At 46.8% G+C, this 17,835-nt stretch overlaps 1 protein-coding gene across 3 annotated transcripts in view; it reads left to right on the plus strand.

Moving 5' to 3' along the window:
* The window catches only part of LOC144120927 (snRNA-activating protein complex subunit 1-like), a 45,113-nt gene that overhangs the window by 14,142 nt on the left and 13,136 nt on the right, over positions 1 to 17,835 (plus strand). For all 3 annotated transcript variants that reach the window (XM_077653747.1, XM_077653746.1, XM_077653748.1), the window contains 2 exons: positions 2,833 to 2,940; positions 11,091 to 11,200. In XM_077653747.1, coding sequence (XP_077509873.1) covers positions 2,833 to 2,940; positions 11,091 to 11,200 — 218 coding nt within the window. The remainder of the gene's footprint in view (positions 1 to 2,832; positions 2,941 to 11,090; positions 11,201 to 17,835) is intronic.

Here is a 17,835-nt window from a genome sequence, read left to right on the forward strand (position 1 = left end):
GTCCGTCGTATCTTATTGGAGAAAAGTGACGATAGTAATAAAAAGACTTCTGTGATATGAACTTTTTTAATTAATCTCGGTGACTCTTTTGACGCCTGAGTATTCAGACAAAATCTGAAGGACTGAACTAACTAGCTAGTCATTTTGGCACTGTGAGACAGTGGTACTGACAAATGCCGCATGTCGTCCTATGGCAATACTCTCAAGCCCACTTATAACGAACCTGTAGTGACCCGCGTGGCTGGCATTGCGTGTGATGCCAGAAAGGACGAAGTGTTCCCAGCACGCGCCGGAAAGAACGCTCGGGACCTTGGCCAGGGCCGGACGCCCCCGCTGCCGCTTCGCTGCTGCCTCCTCTCCTGCAGCCCTCAATAAATGTGGCCACGGTTGCCTTCCTGGGCGACCTTCACATTGTGGTGACCCATCGAGCCCACCTTCTCCCGCAGCTGCATTCCTGGATGGCGGGCTGGCAGGACCCACCCTTCGACCCGCTGCTTCCGGCATTCCGACCTCGGGGCGTCGGAGGTTGGTTCGCTCAGTTCGAAGCTGCGCTGTACCTGAACGGCATCACCATCCAGTTGTTCAAACACGCAGTTCTCTGTGATATTCTTCCGTCCGACCTGCTGCGCTGACTCGCCTACCTCGCAATGTGGAGGTCGCCCAGGAAGGTGACCGCGGCCACATTTATTGAGGACTGCCGGAGAGGAGGCAGCAGCGGAGCAATGTCAGCGGCGTCCGGCCCTGGCCAAGGTCCCGAGCGTTCTTTCCAGTGTGTGCTGAGGACACTTCGTCCTTTTCGGCATCACGTGCACTGCCAGCCGCGCGGGTCACTACAAACCTGACGGTGAACCGAACAGTGTTCATTGTACCCCAAGTTCATAGTAAATGGACTTACCATATTACAGCCAAGAAAACTAAGTGACAAAAGTGGCATTTATTTCTTGAAAAAGTGAGTTTTGTGCACCTTCTTCAAAGCTGACCCTACCTCGGTGCTTTCCAGGCTCTGCAAAGTCATGTTCTCCTCACCAAGACCTTTGCTAATAACAGTCTGCTTTAGGAACTCATTATAACAAATAACTAATTGCATGTGAAGTGTTCACGGTAGCTGGCGGCATTTTGGCTACCTTATTACTGGCGGTCGGGGAATGCTGATGCTTTGCATAGAATAGCTTCGTTTGTGCTCGTGTCTGTGATTTTGGTGTCCGCTTCAACAAAGCCATCTTATGAGATATCCGACTAGTTGGGCATCAAAGTCGCGTTGAAGGAAATTCATGTGCGTCTGATCTCTTGGGCTTTTGACGGTGTCATCTGTCATTCCTGGCCTCATGCAGCGACAGAGGTAGCGTAGTGTACGTTGCCACAGAGTGTATCAGCAGATGCACTGTTTTTTGTCTGTGCGCTGTCTGCACACAGCAGTAAAGGTCGACAGCCAACTGGGTAGGAGTCTCATATCATGTGACCAGCTGTTCTAGCAAGGCACTCCAACTTTTCAAATTGCTCCTGTTGATAGATCCCTGACCGTGCGCAGTGTAGATTTGCTTTTAATTAAAATTTTTTTTTATTAAAGCTCTCACAGCTGTTAAATCTTCAGGGAACATGTCTTTTTGTGTGCTGACTCTAAATGTGTTATTTAATTTCAGGTACTACAATTTGTTGAGTACTTTCCTTGAGTATTTTGTGAAGACGTTTTAAGAAAATTTGCTGAAATGTATGTATGTAACGGGCTCTTGTGACATAAAGGAATGCAATAGGAGTAAAATTGTCTTTCTGCCTATCATAAAAGTTGAGTTATAGGGTGTCGAAGTTGCCGTTTCAAAAATGCAAAGAAAAGTTTGTATCTGAAGTGGCAGCTTCAATACCCTATAACTCAAGTTTTATGATAGGCAGGATGATAATTTTACCCTTATTGCATATCCTGATGTCAAGGAATCCAATGGCATGTAGTTTAGCAAGTTCTCTCTGCAGAAAACTTTCTTGAAAGCTCTTCACAAAAAACTTGCATAACAGGATAAGGGGTCTAAGAATTGTTTTACATGAAATTCAGTGACATATTTATAATTGGCATGCAAAAATACAAGTTCCCTGAAGATCTCATAATTGTGTCTACCTCAGTAAAAAATTTTTTTCAGGACCAAGCTCTCCCCTTAAATAGCTTTCACTTGTCCAATTATCACTGGCACAACTGCGAAATGCAAACAAGATAAGAGTGCATGCTAGACTGACTTGCCTGGTTGAAAGATGAATGAGGTCGGAAGTAAGTGTGAGTGGCATAAATAATCGCACACATGCTTACTAATGTGTGCCTTTGCATGCCAGTGTGAATAGTTCTGCTACTGAACGTGAGGTCACAGCACCTAGTTTTGGCATTGCCAGTCACATTTTGAGTCCGGAGTACAAAAATGCCTGTGTGCAGTGCGCTTTCTATGCATGCTGAAGTAAGTCAGTAGGTCAGAATTTATCTGGACTCGACATGACATTCCTCATAACCTACATCCTACACAAAAAATTGACAGTGGTTTAGCTCTGGTTAAACCTGGTGTGACGCGATAGCTACAGCTGGCAGAGTGGAACTTGGTCACGTGACCAACCACATGATCAGCCACGGCGGCGCGCTGCCGGCAGCTGCTCCGCATTACGTGACAGTGTGGCGGCGCAGCCACAGGGTGGTGCCGCCACCACAGGGTTGTGCGCCACCACGCTGAAGGCTTGAAATGCTACCGTAATGTAGCTGTCGCTACAAGACGACGGTATCGATAACTTCTCAAGAGCTTATTTGCTGTGTTTGCTGTTCTGCTTACAGTGTTCTTAACCAACTTTTATGGTGTATTGCAGAGGACTCCCCTCAATTCCACTGATAAAGAGGAGGATGATGACTCTGCCCTATTGAAGCATGAAGTGTTTTCAAATGTGGGTCGGACGTGTAAAGGTGGTTCGCTCCAGGTATGCAACAGAGTGTGATAAAAGCTTTTTCACAGTATGGGACGAATAACTGACTGCTGTACTAGAGTGCCAAGTCTGAAAGCAGAAACTTGTGAGCAGTGTGTGTGCATGTCAGTAGCCTTACTAGGTGGTTAAGGACAGCACCGGATGCAGCACAAGTGGAGGGGTGCGTGAGCAGTGACTGTGGTGGGGATGATGTGGTTCTTGAAGAACTTCATTAACACGGAATGAGCTCACAGTTTCAATTCTGAAACTCTCAGCGTTTTATGACTAGTTTTTTGGGAGTGCTCACTCTCTCTAAATACCTAGGCTATGAAGACACCTCCAGGCGACAAGCGCCAGATTTGAGAAGAGGCCAACCATTGGGCAACATTGGACTTTGTTATGTTCATATTTCAGTGGGATTTTATCTTCTGACAACCTTTCACTAGAGCTGCAATTATTCCAGGCGATATGGCTCTCATTGGCATCAAAAATGGGGGTGGAGCTCTATTTGAAGCATACCAATATCTTGGCTTCTACAGTCAAGTGCCATGGAAATATCAGTGTTATAACCGATAATTGTAACATATTTACTCACGTAATGAACTCACTGACATAATGAACCCGCCTCCCACTTTTTTCGGTCAGAATTTACTTTTTTTTTTTTCAGCCTTTAGCCATTTGTAGCTGGTTCCTCAGTTTTGGCGCCGTCCGCAGCGCAGACCTTGGCAGCGCGTCAAGCAAGCAGCATGTCCGGGCACTTTCAGTCAATCCAACTCAATGCCATAGCCACAATGCACATTGTAACTGCTGTGTTAATCTCATTCGTTCCAGGCCAGTGCCTGTTATAAATGGGCACAGCTGTCTGGTGTTGCTGCGTTTGCACTTTTCCATTCATTTCAGTTGTGTAACACGTTGACCCCGGCAGTCTGCCATTTGCTTAAAAAATGGAGTTGTATACATCGTGCAGGGTTAGTGCTGGCTTTGTGTTCACTACAGGCAGAAATGTCGACGATGCTTCAGCCAGCTTAGGGGCCGATCAAAACTGGCCTGGCCGAGTCTGATTAATTGCTTTTGAGCAAGGCAAGCACAAGTGTGCTAGAAAGCGTGACTGAACTGGCTGACATAAATGAAAAACAGATTCATTTTGATGTAGAGGAGATGTAATAAAGCTTTTAAGCTTAGTGAAGAAATGTGAAGAGCCACACATCAGCACATCAGCACATTTGAGCTACTGTGCTCAAATTTATAGGCAGTGTATGTATGGGCTGTACAACTAAACATCGAACGACTTATTTAACAAAGGTGTCTCCTCTTCAATTATACAGCGTAAAACTTAGAACTGAAGACATCTCACCTAGGCCGGACAATGTGCCAAGAATTACAATCTTAATGGTGTAGTGCCTTTTTGCATTGCACGGAAACTTTTCTTGTGTTGTTTGCCAACCTAAGAGATTTGGAAACTAAAAAGCTACATGCTCCAGCGTGCTAAACCACCGCTTAATTGCTCCAGAGTGCTCGTTGCTATCATCTCGTTGCTATCATCATTACCAAACCGACAGAAATTAAACAGCAATGGACACGCCGGTGCTTGTTGGCAGAAATGAACGGCCCCGACTTTTCGGATGAGTGTGCTGCTGCAGTTTTGCCACTTCTCTGTTCCCAACTGGCTGATGTGGTGTGTTGCACATCACCACCTCGAACTTTCGTTTATGCGGGACTGCTTTTTAAAAACTCTTCGCTGTTGAGAGGGGACAAATGCATTGAACTCTATGGAAGTTTGCCAGGGGCGCTAGAATTTTTCTTTGCCGCGAGAATTTCGTTCTTGAGGGGTTCAACTGTGTACGAAAATCGTATTATCCAAAAACAGGCTCCAAAAGATCGCGAATAATACATACTCGGCACGGAACTTGCTTTTATTTTAAAGTACTTTGAAATAATCCGTGACTTTGCGCTGTGTTTTTTGTTTTTCGATGTCCTGCACCAAGATTTTTTGGAACTCATAGAAACGAGTAGCAGTTTCATCACTGCACTCCGCACGTGCGACAAAGCCACGAAGCACGTCCAAAGCTTCGAGTGCACCTTCAGTAGTTAATGTCCGACGATCACCACTGTAATCTCTGGCGTCTTGGTTGTCATCGTCGTCGTTGCTCTCCTCTTCAGTGGTAACATCTGCTATGTCTTGGGCAGTGAATAATTCGCATGTCGCCAGTTGGTCATTCGCCGATACAAACTTTTCCGGAGACACGTCGACGTTGAGGTCACCCCAGTCCGGGATGTCAATCTCTGCGCCGTCATCTTCATTTTCCACCATATTGCTAGAAGCACGAAAAAAGCCGCAGTTCTTTAAGCAGTTGGCGAAGGTTTCTGGTTTGATGCGATCCCATGGCATCGCCGGAAAGTGGATGGTATTAAGAAGCTCTGCCTTCAATCTGGCATCTTTGTGGTCTATCTTGGCCAGAATGCATCAGATCAACAAGCTCCTGAAGTGAAATTTGACATCTTTTAGGATGCCTACTTCTAGGGGCTGCAAGTGATTGGTGCAGTTGGGTGGCAGGAAGGTTACCTTCACGTTTTGCAGCCACGAAGTATCAACAGGGTGCGCGGCACAATTGTCGTGAAAGAGAGGAATTTTACGGTTCTTGGCACGCATCCTGGCATGTAAAAGAATGAGGAACTCTGAAAAAGTCTCGGGTCATCCATGCCTTCCTATCTGCTTTGTAAACGACAGGAAGGCGTGGGTTACGCGAGAAGCAGCGCGGCTTCCAGAACTCTCTAATGAGCTTAATGCTTTTGATTCCCGTCAGCGTTGCAGCACAACAATACGGTGGCGCTTTCTTTGCTTTTTTCTTTCCTCCTTGACATGTCTCACCTTTCATGCTGAGAGTTTTCTCGGGATGAAGGTTGTTGACCAATCTAGCTTCATCTGTGTTGAATACATCCCTTGGCTGGTACTGCGAAATCACTGCCGGCAGAGTTGAAAGCCAGTTGGAAACCTGATCTCGGTTGGCAGACTTCGCTTCGCCATTAACGATCTTATACAACAGGCCATGCTATGTTTTGAAACGGTGGAGCCACTTGCCCGAAGCTTTGAAATCGTCGATGACCAATGAGAGCCCAGTCTCCTCTGCTTTCTCGCAAACAGCAGCCCTGTCCACGTTCACGTCCTTTGCCCTTACTTCTCTGAAGCATGCCAGTAGGATCTCTTCCATCTTCCCATGCTAGGCGCCCCTTGTTTGTTACACGCCGATGCCAAAGATTTGTATGTTCGTCCAAATTTCCTCTCACTTAACGACGATAGTGTTCAATGTGAAGACAGGCAAGCAAAGTTCACTTGCCCAGTCCATGCGTTTCTTCTGCGGATTTTCGTCGACTTTTGAAAGGATGTCGAGTTTTTCTTTCAGCAATAACGCTTTTCACTTCCTAGACGTGGTGAAACGCACGGTTGAAACGCGTCACCAAACCAGAAGAACCGACAAGCATGAACAAGTGTAAGGAAAAACCAAATATGGCAACGAGAAATGGCAAGCACAAAGCCGACAAAGCCTACACCGCATCGTCAACGCATACGCCAATCACTGCTTCTTGGTCGTGGATTTTAATGCGGCTACTATGTCCTAGGATAGATAGCGCTAAAAAGTTTGGTGTGCAAGCCTGCAAACACTACTCCCAGAGGCCGCCACACTGCTGCGGGCGCTGTGCTGGGGCACGGCCGGACTCTAACATACAAAGCGCGCGTCGCTGCCTCTTCAGTCCGACTGTACCTGGGGTTTCGATTGACGCTATGTTTTGAGTAGCGGTTCTCTTGTGTTGGGGGTGTGAGGGGGGGGTCAGAGCTTGTTTGCAAAAAATTGGCTCTTGTGTCATCATCATCATTGAAGCAAATCTATCCAAGGTCATGGGAAACGTTGATAATCAGCCACGAGTGCTTCGAGAGCTATGACTATTGCAGCTACTGTCGGATCCCGCTAGGACTCCTTCACTGCCCCTTGGCACGAAAATCGAAACCACGTGAGATTTTCAGACGTTTCCGCGATCGCATTATCCAAACCCATGTGAAAATATAATTGTGTTAGCCGTACGAAAATGCATTACCTCTATAGGACGCCGGCTGGGAATGAAAAAAGTGTTATGCCGAAAAAGCATTAAGCGGAATCGTGCCAACGAGATTTCACTGTATTGTTTCTCTCTCTAAATTTAGCGTACTCGGCCTTCTTTGTGCGGGCCTTTGCTCTCTCTAGTACACCCCAGCTTTCCATGGTCAAAATAAATTTACTATGTGAAAATTGGCAGCCAGGCATGTGGCACCATCTGTTGTGTGTTTAAAGTGATGTTGATGAACCGCCATCTTAGGAAGCGAATGGGTATAAGAGTTTAAGTAGCCTTTTTGATGCCTGATTTGGCTCGAGGGATGCTGAGGACGAGGCCCACGCTTCGATGTGGAAGTAACGCTCCTTAAGGCTTGTGTTAAGAACAGACTTTTATATGTACATTATATACATATTTACAGATGTAAGAGAGTGCCGAGGCGCGTCTGAACAACAGTAGGGAAGGACACGTACAGAGCCCACACATCGCATACCACACGAGTCCACCCGCGTGCCTTTTATATCGGCGGCCAAATCCCATAAATTTCTATGGAGTCCCTAAGCTGGCAGGCTGGCCATGTGCACAACACGTGATGGAATCTTCCATTGTGCGCTCCGATGGCTAGTTCACATTGAAGTACGTTTGACGTGGCACATTAAGTGACGAATGCTGTGACGCCAACGAGCGCTCACTGCGTTGTGTGAACGGCTCGAACGGCGCATGGCGTCTCATTCTGCCTCGCAGGTCCGGTCATAACATGCCTTACTATAATTTCCAAACCAGTTATGGATATTTTTTCACTTAGCCAAACTGCATATCATGTATGTGCTGTAAACAGATTCCACATTATTTTTGTACCTGTGAGATTTAATCATGTGTTAGTTGTTTTCACCTCAACGTTGCAGTAGCCTTGTTAACATGAGCCCAACGGTAGAGAACAGAGTCTGGTCGCACCAGATATCTGGCTGACTCAGCCAGACTCGGCCGCATTTATGGGAACCTGTTCCTATCTGGCCGAAATCGCCGCTACACCTATACTCCATTTCATACATCAGGAGCAACATTGTCAAAGCTAGAGTACTTGTTTGCACTGCCTGCATCTGCGACCAAAAAGTAGTGCATTCCTTGCGGTGAGCGAAACATAGTAAATGCTTTGCCTGCAGGCTTACCTCATGACACATTTGTCAAGAGCTTGATTAAATGTGCTCTTATTGCTGACAACACGCTGTCGCTTTCTCGTGCCTTAGACCACTTGGCCACAGAACAAGTGCGGAGTGACGCGCCTCCCTTTATTTTTCCGTGCGGACTACTTCTGTACCTTTCACAGCATTGCACCTGATGTATGAAACGGAGTATAGCAAAGAGCGAGGAAGCCATGCACAGACACCAGAGAAAAAGGAGGTGGCATGCCCAGATGAACAGTTCTCTGCTCTTTGTGCAGCACCAGCCGATCAGAGAGGAGGCACTGGCTCGACGTGGTAGCGTATAGACCAACAGTGATCTGTGAGGTATCAAGATGCGGCGGCACAGCTGTTGCCGCCTGGAACGACTGGGGGAAAACTTGGGGGGAGTAGTCTTAGCGCCCATAGGTATATATGCAAGCAAAAGCTTTCAAAGCAGTTTTCCGATTTTGCAGTGCACCTATGATGTTGCCCCTTCGCGAAGAACAACCATGTGCATCCTTGAACAGGTTCTGATAACATGAAGCTTCATTTTGAAGGTGATGTATCTTTAAAACATCACGTTCAGCACGTGTTGAGGGTGATTCCTGGCTGGGAGTATGAACGGAAACATGGCTCTTTGAAACATGTAAGCAAAACTTTCAGAAATATTTTTCTCTTTTCACAGAGTACTCATGAAGGCGGCTGTTAACAGTTGGCGAGCACTTTGAAGAAGAATGCGACAGAGTATGCTATGTCATTTTGAAGCAATCTTTGTAAAACTCCCATGATAAATGTGTGTTGTGAAACTGGACATACCCCAAAAGGTGCTCTATCCGCTGGGTGTTTCCCTGAATCGCGCAAGCTTTTCATGCAGTCCGCTATGCTGCCGCAGGAGCTGCATTTGCTCTCTAATACAGTAGTTAAAACTAGATAGCCTAGACAGCATTGCCTGGAAAAGCAGTTCTAAAACACCATGGCAAGCGCTCGAAGGAGAACAACGCGCACTGTAGCAGACAGCGTCGCAAGACACACTGACCTACTCTGGCTCCAGTGTCCGCCAACACCACCTATGTGTGTAATCACGGTGTTTGTTGCCAGCTGCTGTGCGTGGTTCGTTTATTGTGCTGTTTGAGGACTATCTTAAGTGTGAACCTATCTAGGGTTTCTAATTTGAGCGGCAATACTTAAGAGGAAACGTAGCCCACGAGGCAGCTTGTCGGACTACACGAGAAGCTTGCACGATTCGGGTATACACCCAGTGGATAAGCGCCTTTTGGGGATGTCCGGCTTCACAACACACACTTACTTATCATGTCATTTTACAAAGACCGCTTTGAAATGACGTTGCATACTTTGTCACACTCTTCTTCAAAGCACTCACCAACCATTAACAAACAGCCGCCTACATGAGTACTCAGTGAAACGAGAGAAATATTTCTGAAAGTTTTGCTTATGTGGGGCTGCGCTACTGTTCTGTACCCCAAGCCGGGAGTCATTTCCATGCGTAGGTGTTTTAAATAAACATGGCCTTCGAAATAACGTTCCATACTTTCAGAACCTGTTCTAGGATGAATTTCGTTCTTCACGAAAGGACGACATCATAAGTACTCTGAGAAATCAGAAAACCACTTTGAAAACTTTTGCTTCCACATAGTCTTATGGGTGCTAAGCCTACTTTTCACGTAAAACCCTAGTCGGAACCGCCTGCAGCGAACTCCCCGGCTTTGTAAACAACGGTGTTGGTCTATACATGCTCCTTCCAAACGTGTCGTGCAGAGTCAATCTAACTCCCGCAGTTGCGCTGACCCAGCCTAATCCGACGGTCGCTTAGCCGAACCCCCTAATGTATGCATGAGCCCGACAGCTGGTTTTCAGCCCGACAGGTATACTCGGCCCAGTTTTGTTTGGTTCATGTAAACGCCCGGACTGTAATACCTGTTTGCAGCTGCGGAAGGAACCCAAGAGATGTGGGTTCGATCCCGGCTGTGGCAGTCGAATTTTTATGGAGGTGAAATTCTAGAGTCCCATGTACTCTGCGATGTCAGTGCACATTAAAGAACCCCAGGTGGTCAAAATTTCCGGGGCCCTTCACTAAGGCCTCCCTCATAGCCTGAGTCGCTTTGTCGCTTTGGGTCATTAAACCCTCACGAACTATTAACAATGCAATACTTGTGTCACTAGAAGATTGAATGTTATTCGAATCAAATGGCATTCGATGCATTGAATGTTATTAGGTCTCTATCGGTGCTACACAGTAAAAAATGTAATTTGCAAATAATAGCTATGACGATGTGTGAATGAAAATTTAGTGCAATTAAGAGACAGCAGTGTGCATAGAAGGTGTTTGAAATTGTTGTGTAGTATTTTTTAAGTGGGCAGAAACATTTCTGCACAGCATTACATGTGTCAGGTGGCCATGCTACAGCATTTCAGCCATCAAAAGCCAAGTGAAGTATGAAGTCAACCACAAGTCTTATACACGTAAACGAACATTACGGCTGACACTGCGGAGCACAGAGATGTGCGGAGCGTGTAGTCGACGTCCGAAAGGTGAAGTGCTCGAATAACCTTTAAGTATTTCCGAGCTAAACTGTAGTGGAAAGCCAACCAACAAAAACTCGGAGCCCGAAATGGTCGAAGGTTGCGGCCAGAACCAGGTTTGAGGCTCATTGCAAACGTCATTCGAACCTAATGACATTAAACGTTACTGTCTAGCAGCTGATTAATGGCCCTGCATGCTAATGCCAATCATCTGAATGACATTAAATTTACTAATGTGACAGTGGTATAATTTTTTCACTATCACTTGGCAAGTTGAAAAAAGAAGTGTGAAACACCAGCGAAAAATAGCATATTTCTGTACTTGGCTGTTCATATAGTTTCAGTAACTGCATTCCGCTACTATCTTCTGTACAGCAACTGGCGGTGATGCACAAGGAGTATGTGTCGATGAAGCATACAGCTCAGTCTTCTGATGGGGGAGATCGTGCCGTGGTGCAAGAGAACATTGCTGAAGAACTTATCAAGTGAGTTCGGCATTTGTTCATGTCAGGAAGTTCATAAATGGATTTGCATTTATTCTGTGAGAATGTGTAGTGTCTGATCACTTGAAGCCATCTTTCACAAGTTAAAGGTTTATCAGTTTAGTTCTTGATAAGCAGTCATACATTTTAAAGATTATTTGGGGGAGTTGGGCAGAGTAGAGACTGATAATGTCTAAGCTCAATTTCCAGTGGCGTCTGGCAGTTTTCAGCAGCGGCCTTGTCTGTTTGTACGATTAACTGGGTCAAATTATGATGTCCATCTTATCTGTTACTGCTTGGAAACGAGAAATATGATGTGGCATCCTGCTTCGTACCTTATGGGTCAAACTCAATATATTTAAATAGGCATTGATAAATCGCGCTTGAGGGAGGTGGTATCAGGGGTGTCACAGGGAAATATTTTGGGGCCTGTTCTTTTCCTGTTTTACATTAGCAAACATAGTACAAATAAATACAACTTGCAAATTGGGCATTGGATTCGCACAGAATGCGTTGTCTGCCAGAGGAGGCTGCGCAGGGCGCAGTTTGTTAGCTACGCAGGTGATTGCTCTGCATTTTTTGCAGGAAAAAATCTGCTGCAGATTACTGTCGAGGCAGATGCGTTTTGTGTTGTTTCTTGCGTTTGGAACATTGGCCAAGGTGCATGGATCCATTATGCTTGGCCCATACAACGTTCTGATTGAAAAATTTGTTAAAACACCTGACATGTCCTGGAACCAGCACATTCAATCATTATTGGTTAAGTTAAGCAAAACAGTGGGCATAATGAATTGGCACCGAAAGACTCTGCTGGCGACGGTTAGGAGATTGTTTTATGATGCCCATTTCAATTCTTTCTTGTGCTACCCTGTGCTGGTTTGGGCTAATACTACAGCCGAGAACCTACACAAACTCGCTGTACAGCTCCGGCTGCGAGCAGCTGCCGCGGAGGCTAAGCACATGCACAGGAGCTTCCGGGTGCCGCCCATAGATTGTGCCCGAGGCCGCGAGTCATCATCATCGTCATTGACAACTTTTTTTCTCCGTCGCAAACTCTCGCTGTCCATATCGGCATCAGTATCACCAGCTCCAGCTTACTGTGGCTGTCAAAGGCATGGGAGTTGTGGTAGCATGTTGGTTCACCGTAGTTGTTGCTTCCGTGTGCTACCGCCAAGCGTTGCAATTTTAGCACGATGGGCAAGCACTGTAATAGCTACATGGCTGGGAGTTTGCTCTCGAACATGGCAAGCGTGCGGCGTGCAGGAAATTCGACGTGGCCCAGAGGTGTGTCCGACGATGGTGCAACCAAAAGGATGCATTGAGGAACACAAGCTGCAAAAAGTGGGCTTTCCGAAGCAAGCCGTTCAAGTTTTCCAAACTGGAAGAAGAGCTGCTGTGCTATGTGATGGAAGTGTGAACAACGGCTGTGCTTTGACGGCGGACTTGCTGTGAGACTTATTGTGGGATGAGCGTGCACCAGAGCACAGCACCAGCTCGGAGTCGGAGGACTCCGTGAGTGAAGACTGGACGTAGAATAAATGGGCCACACCCTGAAATCGGTCCTTGAATCTTGAAAAAAAAAAAACGGCCCTTACACGCATTTATACGGTAGTTTAGTTTTTGGCATCATTCCACGACCCACTCGGCATAGGCAGACATACCTGCCAACTCTCCCGATACAATTGGGAGAGTAGGCAAGCATTGGGAGACTCCAGATTTTTCACTGCACCTTCCGATTGTACGATCACTAGCTTAAATCTCCTGCGCCGTCATGGTGCTCTCAAAGCCCAAAAAGAAATATTTGCAGAAGTTTTTGAGATCATATACTTCTGACTTTCCCTATTTTGTGACATCAAGAAAAGGCGAATGTTTTGCATTTTGCACGTGTGGATGCGACGTCTGTGTGTGTCACGGCGGCAAAGGTGACTTGAAACATCACGTTTCCACAGCGAAGCATGTGAGCAACGTTTGCGCTACCGAGCAGCAAGGGCACATAGCAAACTTTATGCAAAAGGGCTGCGACAAAAGTGTGATATGTGCGGAGTGCCTTTTTGGAGGGTTCCTAATCGAACATAACCTGCCGCTAAGTGTCAGCGACCATGTTGGGCCTTTTTTACGAAAAATGTTTCCGCGGTGTGCGGAAGCAAAGCGGTACGGATGGCATGCAAACGCTCAAAGGCAACTACAATCATGTTCGAAATGGCCTCAGAGGTGCAGAGCACGATGTTAAACGCCCTTAAACACCGTGCTTTTGCTGTTGCTGTGGGCGGTAGCATTGACAGTGCTGCACAGATCTACGCGATTGCGGTGACCTACTACGTCGAAGAATGCTCAAAGATCAAAAGTAGGCTTATGAGCCTTCAAGAACTTCATGGGGAGGCAACTGGACAAAAAATAGGTAACCTTGTGTTGGATGCATTGAAAAAAGTTGACGTGCTCGTATCCAACTGCATTGTGTTTTGCACCGACAATGCAAACGTTATGTTAGAAAAAAAAAAAACGGCATCGCCGTAGTCTTAAAGGAAGCTCAAGAAAACTTAGTTGTTGTTGGCTGCCCGTGTCATCTGAATAATCTGGCTGCTTAGAAAGGAGCCGCATGCTTGCCAGCGAAGTTCGACACCGTCAGAACTACTATGATGAATTTTTGAAGCTCGCAAAATCTGCCACCGCAAAAATCTTTGCGAAAGGATTCTTCTGGAACTACATGAAACATTAATGCTGCCTACCCCCCTCCGCCTTTTTCATGTTCTGAATAAAATCTCATTTTTGATCTTGCTGGGTTGGCAGGTATGGGCAGGACACCTAGTGGGTTGATTTTTAGGCCTTTTCCAGTCCTCAGGTTCTTTGGGAGCCTCTCGTTGATGTTCCTATAACCAGCCTTCACCGTGCAGATTTTCCGCTGGTCCAAGGGTTCGAACACCTATATATCATTTGGCAGCAGGAAACGGAAGTTTAGTGATGCTGGAACTGGCACTGCAGCTGTGGGCAGTGAAGTTTTCTATGAGGATGCTGACATTGCGATCTTGGCCTACCAGATCGTCGTTCCAAGACTTATGCCACTTGGCATAAATTTGCAGTTCAGCCACGCTTTTTGTTGGGACCTGTTGGTCACCGGAACTGAAAGAGTGTTCTGCAAGCATTGCAGAGACTCGCTTTTTCCAGAAAAGATCACGAGTGGTTGAAGCTTCATCGATCTTTGCATGTTGGGGATAAGACTGATAATTTAGCATTGAGAATTTTTTCACTTTGGGACTTGTTGTCACGACATGCCAGTGTCTTGTTCGAAAGCACCTGCCAAAATAAAAGTTTTGTCTGTGTTGAAAACATCACTGGGTTGGTACGTTGCTGTGATGTCGCCTGAAGTTCAGTCCACTTGTTTACAGTGTCGTCGTCCATTGCATGGCTCCCATGAGTTGCCTTGCCAATGATTTTGTGGTGCTCTTTAAAGTGCTGCAGCCAACTGGAGCCACCGTGACTATTTGGTTTATTCAGAACAAAAGCAAAGTCGTTTGCTTTGTGCTCAATCATGGGGTCGGTAACGGAAAGGTTTCCCGATTGAATGTCGAGGAAACATTTCGGCACAGCTGTCTCAACATGTTTGTACGCAGCTGTGCGTACACGTCTGGCACCGCGAGCGCTGGGTCTCTTCTCTGCTCTAGCCCAAATGTCAACCATGTTCTTCAAAATGGTGCTAAGCTTGTTTCTCGGAATCTTTTAAGCTGCGCCGACTTATGATTTCTTCTCGCCTTGTTTAATTCACTTGATAATATTCAGTTTCATGGCAAAGGGGAGGCTGTAGTGTTTCGCGGCTGCCATCGTGCACACATGAAAACCATATGAAATTGCCGATGGCAGGACGACAGTGTACTACCGGCGGCAAAATAAGTCTGGGCATGCGACAGGCGGCTAGAATCAGATAAAACTGCATCGCCGCACCGTCTGACGTTGCACCTCTGGGGTCGAAACATTGCAGCGTGCATGCGCGTCCTTTCATGCTCGCAGCCATATCTTCTTTCTCGCTTGCAGCGGATTGTCTGATTACATCCACCTTTTGCCTTTGGGCGTCACTTTCTTCATTCACTACGTCACGCCGCAATTCGGCGGCCGCCCACCGAACTGCGAGGGTCATGATGCAGTTTTATCTGATTGGTTCTGGCCGCCTGTTGCATGCCTGGACTTATTTTGCCACCGGTTATATGTGCAAACTGCATGACAACATGGGCACAATTAGCACAATGCACTAAGAAATGCACATTCTGGTCGGCGCACCATTGGTCGGTGAACTCACTAGGGCTCGCTCAGGCTCACATTAAGATCATGATCTGAGTGGTGAGTGAGTCGGGACTCTCATTAAGATCATAATCTAAGTCGTGAGTTCGAGCTCACATTCAGATCGTGATTTGAGTCATGAGTGAGTCCGGGCTCAGCCTCAAATCATGGTCTATGTTTTCGTGACGACGGCGTGCGCTTCATTTTTTTTTCCTTTCTGCTGGCAGTGGAGGGGAAGAATGGTTGCCATGACCAAGCACGCCTGAAGGCGAGGCAGCTTGGTGAAGAGGATTCTGCGGAAGCGAGGAAGGCGGCGCTTTGTCTTTACCCCGTTGGTAGTTTATGCAGGTGCGGTAATGAGCCGCGCTGGATTTGTCAGAAGCTTTGGCAGTTTAACCATGTCCCTGCGCGAGGGGCGGGAATTCTTTGTCACGCGTCTCGGTCAGCTCTGGGGCGTGCCACTCAGGCACTTTGGTGAGTCCATGTGTTTCTCGAGTCGAAATGAGTGAGTGAGCCCAAATGAGTCATGAGGTGAGATGAGTGAGTGAGCCCAAATGAGTCGGTAAGTCCAGATGATTCGAAATGAGCGAGCGAGTCCAAATAAGTAATGAGTCGAAGTGAATGAGTGAGCCCAAATGAGTTGAATAAGTTAACGGTGTGAAGGAGACACTCTAGAGCTCCATCCGCTCGAGCGCTGGTGGCACAAGCCGAAGCCAAGTAGTTTTTCCAGTCACTGGGTTGTTACTGCTGTCAACAACCTCACCCGATATGCTTATCTTCCTTCCGGCTCTGCTTCAAAAATCACCCATTTCTTCTCGCGCCATGCTTCTCCGACATAGAGTGAGTCGAAGTGAGTCGTGAGTTGGAGTGAGTCCGCACTGTGGGAGTCCGAATTTGAGTGGGCGCTCGTTATTTTGCTGAGGTATGCGGCTCATGCGACATAGCACTGTAGCACCCGCAGGTCCTTGTGAGAAAGGAAACCTGTGTATATGTGCTGAAGGAAAGCCAGCTTCAGGTCCTGAGTTGACAATTGTTCTCCGTAGTTCGATCGAGCCTGCGGTAAAGCTAACCCCAGGTGAAGTGTTGAGGGAAAGCCAGCCTTTGAGTTACCCGGTGTTGCCCAAAGTTCAATGTATCGCAGTGATGGAAATTCTGCACCAATTGCATCAAACTGTGCCATTGCATTAAACCTGCTACATGCTGCTACTAATTGGTGATTTTCGGTGAAATTGCGCCAGAGTACAATTCCAGCTACCAAGAGCTATGGCAAATGTGAAAAGGCTGAGGCTACCACTTAATGTGCAGAGGCATGACTGGTTCTGTCTCCCGATGTTTGACGAGAAGGATGGCCGGAGAAATTCAACACCGTCCTGTTTTGCTTCTAGCCTTTTGCACTTCTGGTTCAGTGGCACAGCTAACAGTGTCCCTAATAAACATGGCGAATGCACACGCAAAGAAACAATTACTTTCAAGAGGCTAAAGTAGGGCAAAATTTGTGGCCTGTTAGAGTTATTGGGCTTTTGTACAGCACCGTCATGTGTCCAGTAAGGTTAGTGTGCAACCACGAGAAAGGCTTCAGACGCGCTCCAGGTGATACTGTATTTACTCAATTCTAGGCCGACCCCCGAAATTCATTAAGTCAGAAAATAAAAAAAGTTTACTCGAATGTAAGCCGAATGAAAGAAAGGCATTGTCTAGGACATGCATTTTATTAAGCTTGCGACGCTTGTCGCAGCACGTCAAATGCTCACTCATTGTCTTCGTCAATATCGCGGACATCGCTGTCCTCTTTGTCGCTGGCTTCCTCCCACAGCACACTGTCTTCACTTCCATCCACCGCGTTCGAGACGCTGCACCTGTGGAAGGCCTGCACAATCAGTTTGGCTGGAATTTCCTCCCATGCCGCGGCAACCCAGTTCACCACTTGGCTTGATGCGCCCAGTTGGTGTGAGCTGATGGTCCTGAAGTGTCAGCCAGTCGTTGTAGTGCTTCCACAGCCTATATTTAAAGGGCTTGTTGATTGCAACGTTGAGTGGTCGTAGCTGGCTCGTTATTCCTGCAGGTATCACCGCAATGTCTGTACTGCTTTTCGAAAGCACTGACCTTACGGCATCTGTCAAGTGGCTGCGGTAGGAGTCGAGAACTAGGAGTGACTCTTTGAAGAACCGGGCCCCGGCACGATGTTTCCAAACAGTCTTCACCCAACCTTTGACTAGGGCATTCTCTTGTGCATGCACAGTGACATTTTTTACTGAAAACTGGATGGAAGCGTTTTCCGCTTAAAAATGAGATAGGGCGGCAGTTTTCGCCCATCGGCTATACAACATAACTTCATCGTAAGACGTTGCTTCTCATACCCAGCAGTTCTT

Source organism: Amblyomma americanum, chromosome 2, assembly GCF_052857255.1.
Source record: "Amblyomma americanum isolate KBUSLIRL-KWMA chromosome 2, ASM5285725v1, whole genome shotgun sequence".
NCBI classification, from domain to species: Eukaryota; Metazoa; Arthropoda; class Arachnida; order Ixodida; family Ixodidae; genus Amblyomma; species Amblyomma americanum.